At 39.4% G+C, this 17,780-nt stretch overlaps 2 protein-coding genes and 1 long non-coding RNA gene across 5 annotated transcripts; 2 read left to right on the top strand and 1 right to left on the bottom strand.

Annotated features, from left to right (window-relative positions):
- The first annotated feature begins 207 nt into the window (after positions 1-207).
- LOC148692346 (uncharacterized) lies at positions 208-3,897 on the top strand. Its single transcript, XR_015954079.1, has 3 exons — positions 208-444; positions 1,267-1,352; positions 3,263-3,897. It is a non-coding gene; the product is annotated as an uncharacterized LOC148692346 (long non-coding RNA).
- Positions 3,898-7,629: 3,732 nt separating this feature from the next.
- LOC148692345 (expansin-A9-like) lies at positions 7,630-8,840 on the top strand. 2 transcript variants are annotated; one of them, XM_088682005.1, is made up of 3 exons: positions 7,635-7,712; positions 7,758-8,155; positions 8,393-8,840. In XM_088682005.1, exons 1-3 carry the CDS (start codon positions 7,635-7,637, stop codon positions 8,700-8,702), a joined length of 786 nt encoding a protein of 261 aa, XP_088538131.1. In that variant the 3' UTR covers positions 8,703-8,840. The 2 variants fall into 2 exon arrangements, with proteins under 2 accessions (XP_088538130.1, XP_088538131.1); XM_088682004.1 differs by having other exon boundaries at positions 7,630-8,155.
- A 1,784-nt stretch (positions 8,841-10,624) lies between these two features.
- On the bottom strand, positions 10,625-17,563 carry LOC137744895 (transducin family protein / WD-40 repeat family protein). 2 transcript variants are annotated; one of them, XM_068484708.2, is made up of 13 exons: positions 17,410-17,563; positions 16,907-17,148; positions 15,795-16,010; positions 14,522-15,643; positions 14,204-14,326; positions 13,458-13,639; positions 13,146-13,377; positions 12,763-12,972; positions 12,526-12,654; positions 11,976-12,044; positions 11,572-11,691; positions 11,309-11,359; positions 10,625-11,231 (listed from the first exon to the last, which is right to left on the bottom strand). In XM_068484708.2, exons 2-13 carry the CDS (start codon positions 17,138-17,140, stop codon positions 11,049-11,051), a joined length of 2,871 nt encoding a protein of 956 aa, XP_068340809.2. In that variant the 5' UTR covers positions 17,141-17,148; positions 17,410-17,563; the 3' UTR covers positions 10,625-11,048. The 2 variants fall into 2 exon arrangements, with proteins under 2 accessions (XP_068340809.2, XP_088537528.1); XM_088681402.1 differs by having other exon boundaries at positions 16,907-17,189; positions 17,410-17,521.
- Positions 17,564-17,780: the final 217 nt, after the last annotated feature.

Raw genomic sequence — 17,780 nt, 5'->3', positions numbered from 1 at the left:
ACGAGCATTTATATATTTTTTTTCTATATTTTTTTACACTTCTACATTTATTAAAAAACTATTAAAGACTTTACTTAAATAACAGTCGTAAGATAAATGAGAGTAAATATGTACCGTTGGATTCTATTTCACTTATATTATTAGAATTTTTTGGGACAAAAAAACCCCTTGTATTTTCCAATTTTACCATCTGATGTGATCAAAAATTCAAAACAAAAGCCAGCCCTATGCCCTTTCTATCTCCCCCACTCCCATAATTAACACTCTCTCTGGCCTTGCCGCCTGTTCTTCGTAGCCCCTCTCTCGTGCCGTATGTTCTTCCGGTAGCCTTTCTCAGTATCTCTTTTCTCCTCCCTCGTGCAGTGGATGCCTGGACGGAATCATTCTTGATCTTGTCATCTCTGCTCGTCTCTACATCTCTGCATTCTCCAGATTCCCCTCCAGGTTCAATTTTGTTTCTACATCTCTACATCTCTGTTCTTTTCATTTGTTTAATGTTGTATCTTCATAAATCTTCTGTTTTTGTTTCTTATTTTTCATTCGAAATTATGAATTTTCATCTCTTGAAAAAAACCCCATGTTTTGTTTTTAAAATAGGACAATCTTTGATTAGTTCCAACATGCAGTGATTTAACTTTGGATTATATGACTTGTTAACTGATATGGGGAATCTGGATTTTAGCTACTGATATCTGATTTACTTTTTCTGTTGAAATCTGCTCAGGCGGTATTTGAGTTTCTGCATTTCGTTTGCTGAGTTTGTGTTTACTGCTTGTTAAGTACAAGATGTGCACCCTGTTGCTTGATGTAAATTTGTTTTAAACACAAGTGTTTTACCAGTCTCACAGTCTTGTGTTGGACCAATTTGGCACCTCTCCTTGCATAGTAGCTCGTTTGGTTTTATCAGTATCATACTTATCCCCTTATTTGGTTTTTCATTCCAGAGATTTCTTCTTTCTATGAGTACATTTTTCATGAATTACATAGCTGTTATGTGGTCAATCTGAAATGAAGCAGCACAACATTATAGTGCTGTTATATTTTGTTTGCCTATGGATATTGATCTTTAAACATTTACCTTATATGCGGTATTGAATTGGAAAACCATAACAAGGTCAGGTTTGCGTTGCATGCCCCAGACCTAGAGTCCAGTTTGTGTCATAAACTGCAGAATTTTGTGACATTTTTCTCGTGCCATCTTTTTTGATTTGACGTCGCTTCATTCATACGATGTGAACTCAATCTATTGTCCTATTTTTTTAACAGGGAGACTTCTATAATTATTCGGGATGCGGTAACACATTCAATTGCAACCATCCTGTTGTGCGCCAGTTTATTGTAGACTGCTTGAGGTAGAATTTCCTGAGTGTTAATTCTCAATTTTATCAGATAGAATTTCTTATCATTTGAAATATGCATTGGTGAATTTGATGTAGAACCTATTTATAGCTCCCTGAGATAATCTGCATTGCATAATTACATTGTGAGCTCTGAGATCTAAAGTTGTGTAATAGTCATGTAATAGTGTCATTCCATAACCCAAGTGTGCTTCTGAATCATGTCATTGTCTGTGGAAATTTTCAAGTCGACGGGCCGAGGGCCCACTCCAACAACACCGATATTGTCCCCACTTAACCACCTGCACAATCCTCAGGTGTGAGGTTTTATCACAAAAAGCCTCGGTGTTAATTAGAGAGGGGTATTTCTATTTAAAGCACTCTTCTCTTCTCCCTCTGTCCGATGTGGGACTGGGGGTTCCAACACTCCCCCGCACGTGAGACCCCACTTATGGGTCACACGTGAATTTCCACACATCGGCAACCACGTGGAGCCATGTCGGGACTCACCCAATCACGCGGGGCCAATGGGGACCCACCCAAACACGTGGCATCTTTGGCCTACGTGGACAATCACGCGGGGCGAATGGGGACCCACCCAATCACGTGGCAGTACGGGCCCGTCCCCTGGCTCTGATACCATGTGGAAATTTTCAGGTCGACGGGCCGAGGGCCCACTCCAACAACACCGATACTGTCCCCACTTAACCACCTGCACAATCCTCAGGTGTGGGGTTTTATCACAAAAAGCCTCGGTGTTAATTAGAGAGGGGTATTTCTATTTAAAGCACTCTTCTCTTCCCCCTCTGTCCGATGTGGGACTGGGGGTTCCAACATTGTCTCTATATGATAATCTCCCTCTGTAATTAATAATTATTATGGAAGGAACTAGCAAATTGTTGTTCTTATAAGCTCAGTTATTCCATGTTTCTGAAAGAGAAAAAATTTGTTCATAGTTGAAAACTCATATGCTAGTTCGCTATATATTCCTTTTATATTTTATAAGTGCTTTGATAAGATATTGGGCACCATATCAGTGTGATGTCTTGCCACTGCTATATCTGAATGAATCTTGCCCACTTTTTCTTCTTCTTGTTGTTTGTTTTCTATCTTCACTTCTATCATTTTTCTGAAAATAAATGGTTCTTGAAATTCATTCAAGTTAGTAGTAGTTGGTGCCTTGAAAAAAATTTAAGTTTGCAATTTCAAATAAATTTTCCTTAACGGGTAACGGGTCGAATCATATTACCCGTTAATATTATTGGGTCGGGTCATTTTACCTGTATATTTTTACGGGTGTTACCGACACGACCCATTAAGATATCGGGTATGACACGAAAACGACACGAACACGGGAAACATGACACGAATAACATGTCTATCTGCAGACAAAAATAATACAACTACATGCAGAAGTAATTCATTATATTCAAAACCAACCATGATCGAAATTCTGAATCCTAGACGAGTTGAGAGGCTTTGATACCACATGTAAGAGGTAATTGAAAAACAAGTTACTAGGATCATAGATAAAACATAAAATGATTATAATAAACCAATCAAACAATTAAGGGAAATAAACTTATCTTCCAAAGAGGAGGAAGAAGACGCCGGTTTCAAAATGAGTCTTCTACATTCAAGCAGCCGAGAGTCATTGCTATCAAATAGGGTCAATAGGCCTGATATATATATATATATATATATATATATATATATATATATTTAGGGTTTTGGTATAGTCATCATAGGTATTGAACACTTGTCAAGTTTTGATAAAGTTACTTGAATATAATTGCATGTTATTAGGACTCTTAATCTTAGCCAAATAGGATCGGAATTTCCTCAACATGATAACTCATACACTGAGCTATTAGTTTGTTGAGAACAAGAACTCATTCTTCCTGACACTCACATCTTACATGTAGCCAACAGGTCTACAGCCCAGCCTAGCGTTTCTCAAGCGTCGGGCGCCCCTACAAATTGTGATCCAACCTACAGGAAGGTGATATACATCCTATCTAAATGATCTACTCTGTCAGAAGGTGGAAAAGCACTCGGTAGAGCTTGTCAACTTCAACGAGGAAGATGGGTTCAGAGTTCTACAGGCTCATAACGACCCATTAGTCATCTCGGCTGAGACAACCAACTATGACGTCACTCAGGTTTTCGTCGACAACGAAAGCTCGGTGAATGTAATTTTTCTACGATGTTTGACCAATTGGAGGTCAACAGGGATCTTCTGTGTGGGCATGTGGTGTCCTTTATAGAGTTTGAGAATATTATGGTACACCCAATTGGGGAAATAAATCTCACGTTATCAATCGGGGTCCATCTTAGGAGGGCAAGTTTGACGACCATGTTCACGATGGTAGACTGCCCTTCCTCCTACAATGTGATATTGGGACGCTTGTTCCTTATAGAAATGGACATGACAATCAACCAGAGGATGCTAGTGATGAAATTCTCGATCCTACAAGGGTGGGAATTGTTAGAGGTGATCAAGTGTCCATAGGTTATGTTCTGCCTTGGTGGCCAAAGTGAAGACTAAGGCCCAGTTTGGTATTGCCCTTTTTTTTTGTTTTTTTTTTACCGAAGGTTACTTCAATTTAAAGTTAAACAGTAAAAAAGTTGATAAAAATAAAATATCCTACATGTTTTAAAAGCAATGGTCTCCATATAGCAACTTTTAAAAGCAACCTACATGTTGATTTTTAAAGCTGCTTTGATAAAAAGTAAAGTTAAGCCCTTAATGACTATTTTTAATTATTGTAACACGCTCATTAATTTTGAAAAATATTATTTATCCTTCTAAACACATTTTATCCTTGAAGAACAAAATGATCACCTCCGCATATCACTACAAACTCTAACCCGTTACACCACATTGTCATTATCACGAACATTATTGGCGCCACCACTATTGCCGCCACCATCACACCACAATCACACACCACCACCACCACCACAACTATACTTGCCACCAATAATTACAATCACACACCACCATCACAACTATACCTGCCACAAGTAACACCACAACCATAATTGTCATTATCATCTTTGCCGCCACCGTCACCACTACAACCATAAATACAACTACCAACAATGCCACCACAACCACAACAATAACTGCCACCATCGCAGTTGCCGCCGCCCATACCACCATTGTTACCTTTGTAGTCCAACCACAACATGCTTTTATTGGTACTACCATCACAACCATTACCCTTACCACCGTTAACGTCGTTACTGCCCACACTATCATGTCCATTTTTGTCGTTATATACAATTATATCACTTTTACATTAAAATTTAGCAAACTCTTTTACACTGCTTTTCATGCTCACGATATTTTTTAAAATAGAGTTTACCAAACGGTCAACTGCTTTATTTTGTAGTTAATTATTCTTAAAGCACAACATAAGCAGTTTAAAGAAAACAGCAATCCCAAATTGGCCATAATGTGACGAACTAGGAGTTCACGCAATGTTTGGAAGATCACTTGCACCAAACCCCAGCAGTTTGAAGAACTTGCTCCGAGAATCAGGTAACACTAATCAACTAAACTCTACAAGTAAGATTTTTCCTTGGTCTGTTTACGGAGGATAACATTCGAGCAAGAGGGACGAGTCTTTAGAAGAAGATAACAAGAAAAAGAGTTCGCGATGACCACAATGTGGATTTGAGGGCTCAGAAATGAAGCATTTTAGATTGGGTAAGCAGAAAATGGGTAGTGTAATGGTACATGGAACGAAGCTTGTTAGCAAACTCCTGCCCGACCGGAGTTTAAAGGTGGTGGTTCATGTATTGACCACCAACTTCGGAGGATTCATCAAAGGAACTTTACAGGCTCTCATTCTCTTCCCTTAATGCTCGAGGGGCATCCTTAACCTTACCCAACTCCAAGATAACCTTGAGTTTGCTTGTGGCAGCTTCGCTCTACTACTTAGCCAAATGCTTGGTCTTCAGTTGCAGCGGAATGGCCTCCTCCTTAGTGGCCTCTGCCGCTCTCTGGGGGACCAAGCTCCGCTTCCTTGGCCTGGACATCATCCTACAACCTTCTCAAGTTCTGCTTATGGTCGGTGCACTTTTGCTTCTCCCTAAATAGGTGTCGGAGCCCTTGGAATTGGGCGAAAAAAGCCAGCAAAGGGAAAAACGATGAAAGTTAGCCAGGGAAAAAATGTTTTACATGCATAAGGAAGAATATGAGATAGGAAGAAAATTTACCCCAGCTTGGAGATCGAAGGCAAAGGCCAACTGCTCCTAGGCGTTCCCCTCAACACCTCCAGCAGCGTTTACGATGTTATCCCTGCGAATGACTCCCTTGCAAATGTACATGAAGAAATCAATCTCCTGGGGGAAGGTGTCCTAGAGCACGCAAATGTCACAACGGTCGAACCTGACCCCTCTAACCGTAGAGGGGCAGAAGCACTACTTGCCAACCTCTTAAAGATAGAGGCATCCAAGTCACCGGTAATCAGGCGTTTATGCAAAGATTTACCCCTGCCAGGACTTGAGGTACCCAGCACCACCCTTGGAGGCTGGCAACGTCTGCCAGGAGAAGTGCTCGACCCGCTGTTCCTAACACCCTGGGGGGCAGGCTGCTTCCAAATGCCACAGGAGAGCTCTCTTTCCCTTGGCTCTGTAGGCAATCAGTATAGCGGCAGTAGAAATCTCTTTGGAAGGCAAGGAAGTAATGACTACCAACTAAAGTTATTCTTCCTCGGAACCAGACCAATCAACTGCAAAAGGGATTTTCAGGGAGTTAGAAAACTTAAACAGACCGCGAGATACAGAGACTCGTAAAATTAGAAAACAACAAAAAGTTACTTTTGTTTCAATCTTTACCCACAAAGCACCTAGCGACCAAAGCACTGGTCGTTTCTACCTCAGATGAGGTCTCTTGTTGCTGCTTACAACGAACCAACTTTCCTTGTAGGGCCTTTGGTTTAAGGGGTTGTCGGCAAAGAGTAAGCAAGAGTCCAGCAAGTGGTAGAAGCTATAGAACCCAACATGGTCATGGTTGTTCCCCAATTTATAGAAGTGTCGAATGAGGGTAAGGATAGGCTCAATCACATGCTAAGGAAGAAACAAAGGCGTTGGGATTGATTTTGTAGAGAGCTAAATCGAGATGAACTATAACGAGATGAAGGAAGGGGTGTAAAGGTAGCCAAAAACCAGACTTGAAGATTTCGGCAGAGAAGGCCACTCAACCGTGTAACTGTCGGCTAGGTATTTCTCCTACGATTGGTGACCAAATGATGACATTGTTGGGAATATTACATCGATTCCACAAGTCTTTCAGCTTCGGGTGGGTCATGATACAAAGCGTATGGTTGGTCCTATGATCCTAAGCGTAGTAATAATACGGGTCGGTAGAGACGCCGACTCGATGTGCGTAAGAAAGGCCTCCATGCCTCTGCGACCATACCTGGGGGGCTGGTATCTATGGTGTTTAGGTGCGTCTAGTATTTTGTTTTTAATCTTGGTTTTTAAAATTAAAAAATGTTAGCCTGATGGATGTTTCGTCATGCAAAATATTCAATATTTTTAAAATTTGGTTTCTTAGAGTTAACCTAACAACTATTTCTTCGAGTCAAGTTCATTACATTATTTAATTCTTTGCTAGCCTACCAGATATCCTCGTCGGGCAAGTCATTTCATTGGGTCAATCTGGTCAACACATGTTCACCCGACAGATATTTCCGTCAGGATAACTGTCTTTTGCCTAACGGAATTGTGTTATTGTCGTTCAAGGTTTCAAGCGGTGGGTTTTGCCAAACTAATCTTTTCCAATGAACCTCCATCGGCTTAAGGCATCCATGACAAAACCAGTGTTTAGCCGATGAAAAATTATCTGTCTATCGAGGCATTTTTGTATTTTTTTTTTTTTTTTTTTTTTTGGGTAGCGACAATGGGTCATAGAGACCCATCGAGTCATTCTTATTTTAGTTAAAGAAAGAAAAGAAATGATGAAGTTATGAGGGGGAGACCATAAATAGATTGGTGTATAAAGTAAGATTTAAAAAATAATTTTAAGTTGTTTTTTGGCTTTCTATCTAGTTAAAAAAATTCTCAGATTTTGAGTTATGACATCTCCAAGCAACAAAGAGAGGGAGGAGTTACAACCATATACAATATATACAGGTAGTGTATTGCTGGCAATGGCATTTGAATGAGAGGTAGAGAGTAAACTAGAAACAATTGCAACTGAAAAAATAACAACAATCTTGTACTATATAACATATACCAAGCAGCACAAGAATCTTCAAATTAAAAACAAAGAAATTAATCATCATGACATTGCCTAATCTACGAGCTCTTTTGGGTTCCTTGGCTGTCTTTCTTTTTGTGCTAGCTGACCATCTCCATGTGGTTGCTGCCAACCGCGGCCGGTTTGGAGTTCACTACCCCATAAAGCACCATAAGCCAAGGTTCACTGCTGGCCCTTGGAAGCAAGCTCATGCCACATTCTACGAAGGTGGCTCGGGAACGTTTGGCGGAGCTTGTGGTTACCACGACGTGGTTCAAGAAGGCTATGGCCTCGAGACAGTGGCTCTGAGCAATGCTTTGTTCAACAATGGGCAGTCATGTGGTGCATGCTATGAAATCAAGTGTGTGGATGAGCCCCAATGGTGCAAGCCAGGGAACCCTATTCTCACTGTTACTGCAACCAACAATTGCCCACCAAATTGGAATCAGGCTAGTGACAATGGAGGATGGTGCAATCCGCCACGCGAGCATTTCGATATAGCCAAGCCTGTGTTCATCAACATTGCTGAGTACAAGGCGGGCATTATTCCAGTCACGTACCGCAGGTGATTAAATTCACATGCATGCATTAAATAGATTGAGTGTTTGATACATATAAATTGTTTTATTACGAATACTAATGTTGCGAGACTCGCAATCTAAACCTCACATTACTAACATATGGATTTCGATGGTCAATATTAAAAAGCATGATAACATAACATGTACGTATATTAATCGCATAACGAGAATACTTCCCGTTGTAAAAAAGATTTTAACGATTGCTAGAAACTGTTTTATAGGGTTCCATGCCAGAAGAAAGGAGGCATGCGATTCACAATAACTGGGAACCCTTATTTCAATGAAGTGTTGGTATGGAACGTGGGAGGAGCTGGGGACATCATCAGCGTGCAGGTGAAGGGCTCCGACAAGCTCAAATGGACAGCAATGAGTCGGATGTGGGGTCAGCGGTGGGTTACCGGTGCCAAGATGGTCGGTGAGTCACTGACCTTCCGAGTTGAAGCCAGTGACAGAAGACACTCAACTTCATGGCATGTTGCCCCAAAGACTTGGCAGTTTGGCCAGACTTTTGAAGGGAAGAACTTCCGATAGATCAAAAGCACATTATAAGCTTCGATGCTTCGTGCATGTTGAACTCCTCCGCACCATATTATGTGAACTAGTTTGGCTTGTCCTTACAAATGTATATATACTGATCATGGAATTCTTGCCTGACCTTGTAATAATAATAGCAAGGCACTCGTATATACCATACCACTTTTTTATAATTTGTCCTCTTTCAATACTTTTCTTGAGTACACACCCGCCTCTCATATTTCTTGACCCACCGTATATTCATTTGTCACAAACATTTTCACTAGTAGGTGTTGGTGGTAAAATAAGATTGATGGTTGAATTTACATCACTTTTTTATCTTTTTATTTTTCCGATCAGACATGTCGTTGTTAGATCAGTTGAAAATTATTATTTCTCAATTTGGTTTTCTCGCATGCCTTTCTTCGTTCATGGTTCAATATTTTAGTGTCCAAGGCGTAGAGGAACTACATCAATCCATCTTGATTCCTCACAATTGTTCCTTGTGATGCACCGGAACCATGGCAATTACACTACCAAAGAATACCATTTGCCGGCCCACATGAGGACCACAATGAATGTAACTCAATTTTGAGGGGTGAACCACTTAAATTTTTTAGTCCCCTTCATTCTAGTCCATATCCCAAGCCCACCAAAGAGTTTAGTATTTTAATTTGTTAATTTGCAAATTTTGAGTGTTAAAAGTTTGGCGCTATCTATGAGAAACTCATGCAATTTGGTTGCATTTTTCACCCAACGATCTTAGGAACTTTCTGTGATCGAGGTCAACCGCGCGGGATGAGCAGTAGAAGAATGAGAGATAGGGTCTTTTAGGGCAGACCCGAGACGACCCTCCGAAGAGGACGACAAGAAGAGAGGGCCTGGCTCTCCGGCCTGGAGGAGAAGATGAATAACATACTTGCCGGTGCTGGAGAGGTGAATGAGGTAAGGAATCTTCTCCACGCCCAAAACAGCCTACTCAAGGAGAAGCATGACGACCTCCTGGAATAGATCAACCAGACAACCGAGAAGATCGGGAGCACGTCCCGAGTTGGGGCTACTCCTCATCCTCCCCCTCCCCCAAGCGACGTCGGGAGCAGAGGTGAGGATGCCCGCGAGGTCATCAACAAAAGGCTCCGAGCAAAGGAGAGTGCTCGAGGAATCAGGGAGCGAGCCGTCGAACAGGCTAACGAAGGGCATGATCGAAACCCCACCTAACCGCCCTGACTTAGACCTGGTTTGGTACTGACGTGATTCTGAAAAAAGCTGGTATCAAAAAAAGCTGGAAGCTGTTTTTGTGTTTGGTAAACATTCAGCTTCAGCTTTTTTTCACAATTTTGGGTGAAAAAAAGCCAAAAACAAGAAGCTGCAAAACCCAGCTTTGAAAAATCGGCTTTTTTTCACATTTGTTTTACATAAAAGTTTACCAAACATTATAATACTGTTTTTTATTTTTTCAAAAGCACTTTTATAAAAAAGTTTACCAAACACTCTGCTGCTTTATTTCACAGCCGCTTATTCTCACAGCACAGCAGAATCAGTTTTTTTTTCAAAGTACAGCAATACCAAACCAAGCAGCACCCAGAAGGAAGTCACTAGTGAGGAAATGAAACTTAAAATATAGGTGATCAAATTAGTTCCCTTTTTCATAAAATATAACTAAAATTCGTCGCTTTAACCATAGATGATTTTTCAGAGACGTGAAGAGAGGTATCGCTGCACCAGGTTTAAGGGGGCGAGTGCTTTACTTCTGATTTCAGATGTTCTAAACCATTAGATTTAAGAAAACTAATGAAAATGATTTAAAAACTTTGAATTTTAACGATAAATACAAAATAAAGGATAAAATAAATAGTACTAGAATTGATTTTTTAGTGTAAAAATATGATTTTTCGTTAAAGTGAGCATTATCAGGAGTTTTTCATTAAAGTTCCCTTAGATTTATGGTAAATTTAAAATTGATTAACAAAAACATAATTGGAACAGTGTTGGCATCAACCAGATAAAATGTTTAGTAAGATTTCCTCGGCTACCGTTAATAAACTACAACAAGAAGTCTGATTTAAAGTGGTTACCAAATTGGAGTCTCCCCTATCCTTTCCACTACAAGATTCCCAACAGAACACCGAGCGATTTTCAGTGCCTTGAAAACTCTGGGATGAACCACCACCAGTGCAGTATGCAAACAACGAAACGTAAACAATTTGAGGAAACTTCTGCACTTGTCTTGATGAAACTGACAGTAGCATTGGGCATCCACGAGGCCCTTCCAGTCAGTGAAGAATACTTCAACACTAATACGCTTAGTGTGCATTAATCCCACAACACAAATTTCTCAAAACAGCCGGTTATCGTAGACTTAACTCATTTGTCGAACAATCTAACATGTACGTCACTTGGATTCTTGCTCTTTCTCCTCCTCTTTCTTCCATTTTCTTCTCTCGTATCTGTCCTTGCTTCTAGACGCTTAGAATGCTGCGCACGAATTTCCTGTAACTTTGATTTTGCATCTTGAAACAATCCACCTGATTTCAAAGCCCTCAGTTGCTGAAACATGAAACGTAATGAGTAAAAGTATTTTCCTTAGACGATAAAACATATAGCCAGAAATTTAATGGCCGCACCTTAATATGCTCCATCGCTGCAATGTTGTAACCAATAGTATCTTTGCATTCCTGAGAGAGATTAAATCCTCATCATGTTAAACGCCAATCTTTAAATTGTAAAAGTTTTTACGCAGAAACTACATAAAGGGGAACTTCCGTAGCATCCTTTTCTTTTATACACAATTAATTTCATGTAACTTTTGGAACAAGGCAGCAGTAGTAACAAATGTTATATTAACATAATAACAATTTTCTGTACGAATGTGCAACATTACGATTACCTTAACTCTTGGATAAATCTCTTCCAACTCTGACAACACAAGTCTGGCCGCCAGCGTACTAAGTAACTGATTATAATGTATCTGCACCAGGAATGTACAAACCCTGCAAACGAGTTCAATCTGCAAAAAAAATAAAAGTTGAAAACACTTTAAACACTAAAACTTTAAGATTTTTTCATTCCTTTATAACATTTCATGTCAGCCCTAAGGCAATAGCCGCCTACAAATTGTGTAAAATAAATAAATACAAGCATGCGTGCTGAATGCTTACAGTAATAAATACAAGCATGCGTGCTAAATAATAAACACTTGAAAAAAACTGGGTTAAAAAGATAGATAAAGGCATGTGCAACAAATAAATATCAATGGATGCCAATGTTTTGAACAAGTGTAGAGACGCCAACCTTATCAGGATTTGAAGTCCAGTCCTTCAAGAAAGACAAGAGCTTCAAAGCGTCTGAGAATGATAGAGCCTGCAAATAATGCAGTTCAAATTAGCCTTCCTGATTTACATTGGAACTGAAACGGTGAAGTTACGACTACACTTGACCATATAAAGATATATAGTAAAATCCCAGGGAGAGAAGCTAAAATGGCTTCAGAAAACAAAAGATGCACAGTGCACTCTGACTTTTGAATCAGTTGATTTCATTGGAGTAGATTGCCAGCAGCTTTAATTGAGAATTTGAATATATACAAGTACAGTTGTACGAGCTTCTTCAGGCAAAGTGGATGGCACAAAAAAATATATATCCAAAAGGAAGCTAAACACAAGGACCTCATTCATTTTAGTAACACCACATTCCATTTACTGATTCAACAAAACTAAACCAAATATGCATTTGAAGAAATACCAGCTAAACAAATAAGTCAAACTACTAAAATGTTGAGCTAGCAGTAAGGGACTTTCATTTGTTCCAATGAGTAGCCATGTAAGGAAAACGACAAGCATACCAGTAGCGTCTGTTCCAGATCATTTGTCTGAACATTTGAAAGGGCACGAAGAACATAATCAGATGGAGAAAGCCCAAGCAAAACAACATTTGGTTGTAACTCAGCAACTTTCCCCTTGCTTTTCTCCTCCTGAAAGGCATGGTGAGAGAATTGAATTGAGATACCACGGAGATTATGTTGCAGTGTTAAACTACAGATCAAACTGGTAGAGATTATAGAGCAAAAAACCAAACATACCTCATGTTCGGCGATTCGCTTCAATTCTACCTCTGCTATATCTAGTGCGTCAATAATTGAATCAGTAGCTGTAATTGTTTCTTTTGATTTCTTCCCTGCTAAGGCCACAGCTCCCTCTTCAGGAATTTCTTCCGTGGGTGCATACTTGTTCTCAAATGCATTATCGAGGTCAGACTCAAACATCTCTTCCAACCTTTTCTCTTTCTCTTCCTGCATTTTCAAATGAAAATTTTAGTAAAGCAACAGGCATGTTATACAGAAGTCCCATTTTTATCCTAAAGCATCAGCATCACCAGAAGAGATGGACAAACTACAGAATATAAAAAAGTAAAAACAAAAGTTCAAGTGTAAAGTCTCTTTCATCGTTCACAAGAAGCAATTACCTCGATAAAAAAGGGCTCTTCAGTACGATCCCAACGACGTATTGATCGGTCATGAGATCCCGTAACAATGAAATCACCACGGTTACTAATTCCAAGGCACCAAACATCAGCATGGTGTCCCTCAAGAGTTAAAAGCAACTCAAATTTATCAGCATCCCAGTATTTGACCAGGCGATCTTTCCCGACACTAAACATGTAATGTGTATTTCGTACAAATTGCACCGCCATGACACTGCATCATCGAACAATTCACTAAAATTGCCAATGAACTTCAGACATCAAAATTTATGTTTGTTCATACAAAAACTATACCTGTCAGCGTGAGCAAATATGGATTTATGACAATCACCGAAATCTAAACCCCAAATCTTCAAATTTTTGTCAGCAGATCCAGTCACTAATAGATCGCCATCAGATGATAAATCCATACACAGAACAGGCAGCTTGTGACCATACAAGGAGAGGAAAGGTTTCAACGTATCCATATAGTAAACCTAAGAATAGGAAGCATAAATGCATTAGTTAACAACAGGCACTAAGTAATGCAGATGTTACCAACTGAGAGATAACACAACCCTCAGAAAAAAAACCTTTTGGGAACAACAATTAATATTAAGGGGAACAACAATAAATCTTCAGGATACAAAATGTTTTCTCCAAACCCTATAATTTGATCAAAACTAATCCTGAGCATTTCATACCAGAAGTTTTCATCAAAGATAGTTTATAGACATCATGATCGATTTAATCAATCTAATATCCGTATCCTCACTATTTTAGTTTCAGATGCTATGCTACTGATCTTTACATAATTAATCAAGGATTTCATGCATGAAAAGAGAGGTACTACTTCTGAAAACGTAGATACAGAATGTAGATGCTAAGCAAAAGTCAAACTAAACAATGACACCTATTCACATGTACAACATTTCTTAGAGTTGAATTTCAAAACTAAATATTCTGTTGGATTACAATCTACGAAGAATCTAACATAAGAAACAACTGAAACCAAATGAAGACATAATGAAAATTAAGTGGGCAAGATTAGTCAATTTGACCTTCACTGTGCAGTCCAACAGAGCAACCAAAACATATTTTGCATCAGGGCTGACAGCAACCACGAGGACATCATCATTCATCTTCATAGTCCTTACATTTGACACCGTTAGGTGCTTAGAGTCCTGTTTCAAACATAGTGAATCCGGATATTAAGATTTTTAATGAGAAAAAAAAAAAAGAAAAAAAAGCATACTGATTCTACAAGATTAGAACTGTCTCATGCTCCAGAACTAAGTAGTGTATCCCAAAAGAAAAAAGCATGCTGATAATACTACAAGATTAGAACTGCAAGTAGAAAGAAGGTATATATTACATACTTGGGGAGACTTTTGTTTAACTTGGTATTCCCAAAACTTCACATCGTGATCTGCACTTCCTGTGACAAAACCATTTTCATTAGGAATGGCTGCAATGGAGCCAACAGTGCCACCATGAGCTTCCACTACTTCAATGCAAGTGCCACTTCCAATGTCAATAATTTCCACTGTTCCGCCTTTAGTTCCGACAAGTGCATACTTGCTATTAGGAACGATAAAACCACACATGCCATATCCAGAATCAATAGTTCGAAGGCAGGAACCAGTACTTGGATTCCAAATCTTTACCGCATTGTGACTAGTTGACATCAAGAGCGTGTTGTCTGAGCTAAGTGTAACACTTCTGACATCAGACCGGTGTCCTTGGAGCTCTATAGCATGTGTTTTTGTTGTTGCTTTGCTTTCAATCGAATAAAATTCCAATGAATTATTGTTCAAAGACAAAGCTATTGTAGCTAGCAAACTCTTTGGAGTGTTAGGACAGAAAGAGATGGAGCATATCTTTTTGCTAGCTCGAATAGTTTGAAGAAGCTTGAAGACATCAGGAACCGTAACCACAGGACTATTTCCATCTTCTCCAGCTCCGTGATTTGTGTCGCCATTTTCCATCACCTCAGTTGCCCCTTTTGCAGATTTTTTTTCTTTCTTCCGGTGAAGCCTACGTTTTGCCTTACGCTTCGATTCAGCCTCATCTAGTACCTGGAATACATCTACTGTCTTACCTGCCACTTGACAAGCCAACAAATTACCAGACTTGTTGAATCTCACAGTTGCAACTCTATCCTTGCTTTGTCGCTGAACTTCACCAAACAGTTTCAAAACTTCCCATTTATTTTTGGTCAATGACTCTCCATCATTCACAATTTTATTTTCGCCTATATTAGAAATGGATTCCTCATGTATCACTTCATGCTTAATTGTGTAAAACCTAAGTTCTGGATCCGAAGACCCAGTGACCAAATATCTTTCTTCTGCATCACTGTCTATGGACCAAATTTCGCTATGGTGGCCACTAATTGTCTGCATGCAGTGCTGGGTATCAAGATCCCATACCCTCAAAAATTTATCTTTTGAGGAACTGACGAGTTTTTTACCAGAATCCAGGAAAAGGAGGTCAGTCACCTACATTACATGAATGAAACAGACTAAATAAATTATAGCACTGTAGTGTCAAACTCGGAAATGATGTAAGTAAGATCAACAAGCAAAGCCCATCACTCGTTCCAGTAAATCCAAAATTTATAGGTTTAATTTGGAAAACTGTAATACAAACCTGATCTCGATGGCCACGGAGGCGATATAGGCCGGTCTCACCAACCACATCCCATAATATAATGTCATTATCTTTTCCTCCAGATGCAAGCATAGATCCAAGCTTGTTGTAGCGTAAAGCGGTGACAGCTCCTTTATGTCCATTCAATGTGGTCTCGCAGGTTCCTTTGTCGGAATCCCAAATTCTTATATTACCATCAGCATACCCACTAGCTACCTGCAGTCAGAACTAGTTACACCTTTTATATCCACCATACCTAACTTTTTAGAACTCTAATCATATATCTTTTTGTTAATACATTCAAATTCCATTGGGACTTTTCTCTTCATTTAATTGTAGTTTCCTATCAAACGTTGACTGAGATTGACAATTTGACATTAACCCAATACAGTTACACAATTGGTAAATAAATAAATAAATAATTTGAGGTACTCAGTTTCAATTTTGTTGGAGGAGGTTGTGCGTTTTGTCAAATCTAATAGACAAACATTTGTTGATTAAACCAAAATAATTAGTCAGAAAATTAACATCGTGACAATGTTGTTGCTTATTGATCCAAGTTTATTGTATTTCAAAAAACCCAATGAGAAGGTACAAGTGATACAAATATTACAAGGTCCCTCCAAAACTTTAAATTGAGACCCACAAAAAAGAAAGATCATAGTTGGCATCTTGAAAAGACAACGGGGGCTAAGCATGGAGACAAAGTTTCTACTCACAGCTTGAGAGTTGAGATGGCTTTGCAGACTTTATATGAGATCATAACAGAATACAGACATAGTTGGCATCTTGATATTAGACACGCTCTATAGTCTATACGTGCTTTTGTGATTTTTCTTGGATTTTATTATTGAAAGTGATGAGACTGAGGGATCAAAGAGAAGGGTACTTTGAATCATGCCCTCCTGTTTCTGTTATGAAGTAAGAAGGGGGCTACCACTCCCACCATGACCAATTGACTCCTCCTTATGTGAAACAAAGCCTTTGATCGAGGAATGTAGGATTTAATCTCTAAATACTAATTTATCATCAAGTGGACTAAATTCAACTAAAACTACATCCTCTGCTTACTTGAGCCAACTTACACATAGCAACTCAGTTCGAAGGCTTACCAGAGAAGTATGTGAGGATGCGATGGAGGTGACAGATAGAGAGTGTCCCCGCGATGCAGCAGCAGGGATTAGTGTTCTGGTACAAACGCCTTGCCGTACATGCCACACACCTACCTTCTCCAAGGCCGGAGCAAGAAGGTGCTTCCCGGAGCTGCTGTATGTGATGTTGGAATCGACGGAGACAATGACACCGAAAGCCACCGCCTGCTCATACCGCAGGTACGACTTCACCATGGCTAATTCTGCATACCGAAGAGTAATTGAAGCAGCAGATAAGCGCTTACTGAAAAGTAATTTCTAAGACATTGGATACAAACATCAAAACCCAAAAGCCAAAAATTGAATAAATGTCAACTTTAAGATTTCACCGCCATCAATTCTATAATTTGATTAAACACAATTCCAGAAAAATAAACAATTTGAGCCACTGAAAACCTGAAACTTTATCGATTTTGGAAAAGTCGAAAAGAAATCGTGGGCAATTTGGGTTAAAAGCTAAATACCTCTGGTTCTCCGAAGATCCGGACTGAAACTATGGCCACTGGGCGCGCCGGCGGAGAGAGACGGAGAAAGGGAGGGACTACAGAGAGGAGTGTTTTCTGTTGTCGAGGATTACAGACGGGAATTAGGAAGGAGGTGAGCGGGAGGAAGAAGGGTTTAGGGTTTTATGTTTACAATTACCTTAATACCCTATCCTTTTAAAATTTATTAAAATTGCTAAGAGTTAAAATGGATTTTGATTCCATTTAAGATTACGATCTAGTCGTATTCTTCTTCACTTGTAAGTCAGAAATTTTAGGTTCGATTCTTGCCAAAAGCGAATTTAAACTATATTATTGCTAACCAAATGTGAGGCTTAGCCTATTTCCTCACT

This window comes from Pyrus communis, chromosome 12, assembly GCF_041283825.1.
Source record: "Pyrus communis isolate YQ-2024b chromosome 12, ASM4128382v1, whole genome shotgun sequence".
Classification (NCBI taxonomy): domain Eukaryota; kingdom Viridiplantae; phylum Streptophyta; class Magnoliopsida; order Rosales; family Rosaceae; genus Pyrus; species Pyrus communis.
The sequence above is the reverse complement of the archived record's forward strand: the minus strand, read 5'-3'. Positions and strand labels throughout refer to the sequence as shown.

What these genes read in the sequence shown, in the direction of transcription:
- LOC148692345 (XM_088682004.1), top strand. Translation starts at nt 7,635, where the DNA reads ATGACATTGCCTAATCTACGAGCTCTTTTGGGTTCCTTGGCTGTCTTT. An exon ending in ATTCCAGTCACGTACCGCAG is followed by an intron (nt 8,156 to 8,392) that starts GTGATTAAATTC and finishes ACTGTTTTATAG; the next exon opens with GGTTCCATGCCAGAAGAAAG.
- LOC137744895 (XM_068484708.2), bottom strand. Translation starts at nt 17,140, where the DNA reads ATGGTGAAGTCGTACCTGCGGTATGAGCAGGCGGTGGCTTTCGGTGTC. An exon ending in TCCGTGGCCATCGAGATCAG is followed by an intron (nt 15,644 to 15,794) that starts GTTTGTATTACA and finishes CATGTAATGTAG; the next exon opens with GTGACTGACCTCCTTTTCCT. An exon ending in ATATTTGCTCACGCTGACAG is followed by an intron (nt 13,378 to 13,457) that starts GTATAGTTTTTG and finishes TCGATGATGCAG; the next exon opens with TGTCATGGCGGTGCAATTTG.